Source organism: Perca flavescens, chromosome 20, assembly GCF_004354835.1.
Source record: "Perca flavescens isolate YP-PL-M2 chromosome 20, PFLA_1.0, whole genome shotgun sequence".
In the NCBI taxonomy this organism is placed as follows: Eukaryota; Metazoa; Chordata; class Actinopteri; order Perciformes; family Percidae; genus Perca; species Perca flavescens.
Genome location: NC_041350.1, coordinates 13,259,711 through 13,263,602, shown reverse-complemented (window position 1 = coordinate 13,263,602; position 3,892 = coordinate 13,259,711). Strand labels below are relative to the sequence as shown.

The 3,892-nt window shown below is 44.0% G+C and overlaps 1 protein-coding gene across 1 annotated transcript; it reads left to right on the top strand.

The window, feature by feature from the left end:
• The first annotated feature begins 223 nt into the window (after window positions 1–223).
• gchfr (GTP cyclohydrolase I feedback regulator) lies at window positions 224–2,505 on the top strand. The gene is made up of 3 exons (XM_028565976.1): window positions 224–487; window positions 1,030–1,124; window positions 1,804–2,505. Exons 1-3 carry the CDS (start codon window positions 290–292, stop codon window positions 1,931–1,933), a joined length of 423 nt encoding a protein of 140 aa, XP_028421777.1. The 5' UTR covers window positions 224–289; the 3' UTR covers window positions 1,934–2,505.
• The last annotated feature ends 1,387 nt before the right edge of the window (window positions 2,506–3,892 follow it).

Sequence of the window (3,892 nt, the reverse complement as noted above, 5' to 3'; positions counted from 1 at the left end):
AACTGAAGGATAATGGTCATCTCCATGCTACACTAATGATGGTATTAAGGCTTTTCTCTGAGTACACATATCCTCTACAAGTATAATTGTGGCTGTATTATTTGTGTCCCCTTCAAAAATTGCTCTTCAGAAATGTTATGTTTATCGTCCCCCCGCTCCCCTCCCCCCTCCCAACTGTTAGATGAGATTTACGCCCATGCACATTAGCCAACATTTCTCATGTCAACAAACAACTGATCACATCAGTTGAGCAAGACTTCATGCATTGAGCGAGCAACGCTGTTGACAGATGCTGAGAGAAGAGCTGCGATTGGTCCGTCGCGGTGGGTGTTTCCGCATTCTGCAAAGAGCTGTCGGCAGAAGCGCGAGTTGGAGAGGGGACCGTCGCGTCTGTGAAGGAGCCTCCTCAGTCATTCCCAGAGGAAAAGCGGTCCACCGCCAGGAAGCAGGGATGCCCTACATGTTCATCAGTACGCAGATCCGATTGGTGTGTATCTCGCATCTGTAAATGACTCGTGTCGTGTATTTCGAAGAGACGCGCTCGAGTTGGAGATTCAGGGATTTGGCAGGGCAACATAGCGCATACTACTAATCAATCAGTGTCGCCACTTGCAGATTATAGTTACGCATTGGCCTGTAATAGTATGCATGTTGGAAACAACAAACAGTCAAGGCTACAAGCGGAGCAAGCAACGTGTGTGTGGTTGTGGGTTTTTTTTTGTTGCCATGGTGCCCTTAAATGAATAACACATGTTGCCCAGTTGTCGGCCTCTTGTTGCGCATGTTCATTTTGTTGTCTGCACGACTAGAGCAACCTAATTCTATAGCCTCTGAGTATCTGATCATCTATTTTTAGTCTGTTATTAGAGATTATGATCCGCACCTGCCAGAGGGCTGCAGGTGTAGCCAGTTATATGCAACCATAGCAGCACAAATAGCAGATATTGTTTTAGCAAAAATAACTATTTCTCAATGAATCCTGAGCAAACTATCAGCTGTATAGTTAATGCACTTTATTACTTCTTACAGGAGAATGGTCCAACAAATGTGGGAGATGAATATTCTGATGCAACTGTGATGAATTACCTGGGAGCAAGGAAAACGACCATGCTGGGAAACAATTTGTGAGTATTGGGGTAGGCTATATGACAAGTATAGGGATGGCCAGAGAGTGGACATAAAGTTAATGTGGCACATAACTAATCAAATTAGGGCAATATCTGAAGATAGAAAGTAACCCAAGAGATTTGTAGGCATAGTTCGATTCAGGGCGTCATCCACAAAAGCACCTAGACTTCCATGTCACAGGATGATCTATCCTGTTTTCATCTTTTTATGAAACCATCTCCACCACCATCTCACAAACAGGGAATAGTAAACTGTAATGGCACCGCTCCAATGCAGAGCTCGGCACAGACGTGCAGAATCGACTCCCAGGTGTACTGTAAATGTGCTCACACCGGGCCATAGTTCCATATTTAGGCACTTAACACTGGTGTTTCTTTCATTTTGGCAGTTATCGTGTACATATTGACGACAGAGCTGAGATCAGGTCACATGGAGGAAGGCTGCTGCTTTGCAGATTTAGAATAAACCATTCAAGCTGATGGAATACAGATCAGGGAAGTGTTGTCATTGGCAATCTGATTCAAATGCTGCTGGGAAATGAACCAAGGTGTGGAAGGAAGTGAAAAAGCACCAGAACAATTAACAGCATTCTACTTTCCAAGCAAAGTTTACTAAAAGACCCAGAAATCCCACATCTGTGGAAAGTAGAATGACTTTGTGTTTATGCTCATTTAGTTCCGAGTACCATGTGGACGACCCACCTCGCCTGGTGTTGGACAAGCTGGAGCAGATTGGCTTCCGCGTGCTGACAATGACGGGGGTGGGACAGACGCTGGTGTGGTGCCTCCACAAGGAGACTGAGTGATGGGTCATGGAGCTAGTGGTGACTGCATCAAAATGCCTCTAGAAGCCGTTAAAAGGATGAATGAATCGTGCTGAAGAACTTTGTCAATTTATTTTTTTTTTACTTTAAAGTTCCACATTTGACACATTGACAACTACAAAATCAGCCCTTTGTCAAGTGAAAATAAAGTCCTAAAATTGAGATTATCCCAGACGTAAGGTTTCAGATTACATAAAATAAGTGACAGATTTCAATTTCAAGGGCATACTTAACTCCAGATATTTTAGAAGATCCTTTGCTCATATTGTTTGCTATTTACTACAGGTGACCAAGTGGGAATGTAGGGAGTGAGGGCCAGTCTAATTGTTAATATATCATTTGGTAATACAACTTAATTAAAAGGCATGTCATCCTGTGCAAAAGACCTCACCCAGTTCTCCCGCTTTTCTGTCCAATAAATAAAACACAATGCTAGATAGTTTTGTACTTACAGCAGCGTGTAAAGATGTTTTTCTAAGTGTATCATATGCTTATGATTAAATGGTGTAATGATGTGGATTGTGTGCTTAAGAATAAAACAAAACAATATGCAATCCTGCTGCAAAGGATATATTCTTCTGACAATCCATTAAATAGACATGTAAACATCATACAGTCTATGAAAACACTTATCTTAAAAGCAGCTCTGTGGCACCTTACAGGGATGCTGCATGCAGGGATGAGGCACCAGCACTGCAGGCACACAGATTGCAGCAGTCAGCCTGTGAGAGCCAAAACACTGGGTGGTTTCAGTACAGCCCCAGGTCTGCCAGCACATGTCTGGGGCCAGCCCGGATCACTAACCCACAAACCAGAAACTTTGCCAACCAGCTCACAGCCAAACTCTTACCAGTCCTGCTGCCTCACACAGGACTTCGCTTCTACCTCCACACTAAAGATCAAAAGGTGCTGGTGCTTCCCAGTTCTGTGACCACGGATATTCCAGAAGCTGTTTGCATGCACCGACGTGACATGTTGGACTCAGGAAAAATAAGAAAAATGGGGCGGAGGAAGATCCTATGAAGATTCCAAGGCTGTGCTGTAATTGTTGATAGGACAGAGCTTACAGCAGGCTCATCCTCCCATCCTGGTTTGCATGCAGCACAAGCCACTGCAGGCTCATGGCAGGGTTGGTGGTGAATGTGTTTCCTGTAATTGTATTTCCTCTGTTGTCATTTGGACAGAGTTTGTGTGTTTCTGGGCCTTTTTTTTCACATTGCCGGGATATGAAAAAGGCTACGCATAAACAAAACCATGTGATGAGGGGATTTTGCAGGAGAGGAGCAGATGTCTCCCACCACACCACTCTACTCCACAGCTGGACATTGTGTAACAGAGCCATGGCGACGCAGCGCAGGAGTGGTAAGAGAGATGGATGACTGGGTTGGATGGTGCAAAGCTGCCATGTGGCTCCTAAATAACAAAAAGAGAGGAGAACGCATCGCCACACAGGCCCACAAACACAGACACAGCATTACGCCATAGTCCCCAGAGGGACAGGGAAAAAAAAAAAAAAAACCACTATTTGGATGGAAAGATGTTCCACAGGCAGAGGACCTTGTTACAAAATGCAGGGTGGCCGCAACTGTTTGGCAATGTAATGTCTGACTTAATGTGGGTCACAGAGCGGTAGCGTGTCACTTCAGAGAGCATAAATAAGCAATACAGAGTATCTTCTAGGTATAAGTTACATAAGCTGTGTGAAACAGCTTAGAACAATAACATCTTAAGTTTGTTGTGGTCAGTATTATGGGAAAGAATACATACAGTTTTTGAAGCTAGAGGCATTTTTAAATTTAAGCTGGTCCATGGCCTGTGACATGATCCATCAGGACCAAGGGTGGACTGAAGTGTATGAAAAGGAAACACTGAGGTGGGTTGGTTGCCCCAAAAATAAGCACACATTTAACAGCCATGTTTCTTTCACTCATGATATTGCAG

Excerpts from the sequence above, each read along its gene's own strand:
- gchfr (XM_028565976.1), top strand. The coding sequence starts at position 290 with ATGCTGAGAGAAGAGCTGCGATTGGTCCGTCGCGGTGGGTGTTTCCGC. Across the intron at positions 488-1,029 it reads TCAGTACGCAGATCCGATTG|GAGAATGGTCCAACAAATGT; the intron begins GTGTGTATCTCG and ends TACTTCTTACAG. Across the intron at positions 1,125-1,803 it reads ACCATGCTGGGAAACAATTT|TTCCGAGTACCATGTGGACG; the intron begins GTGAGTATTGGG and ends ATGCTCATTTAG.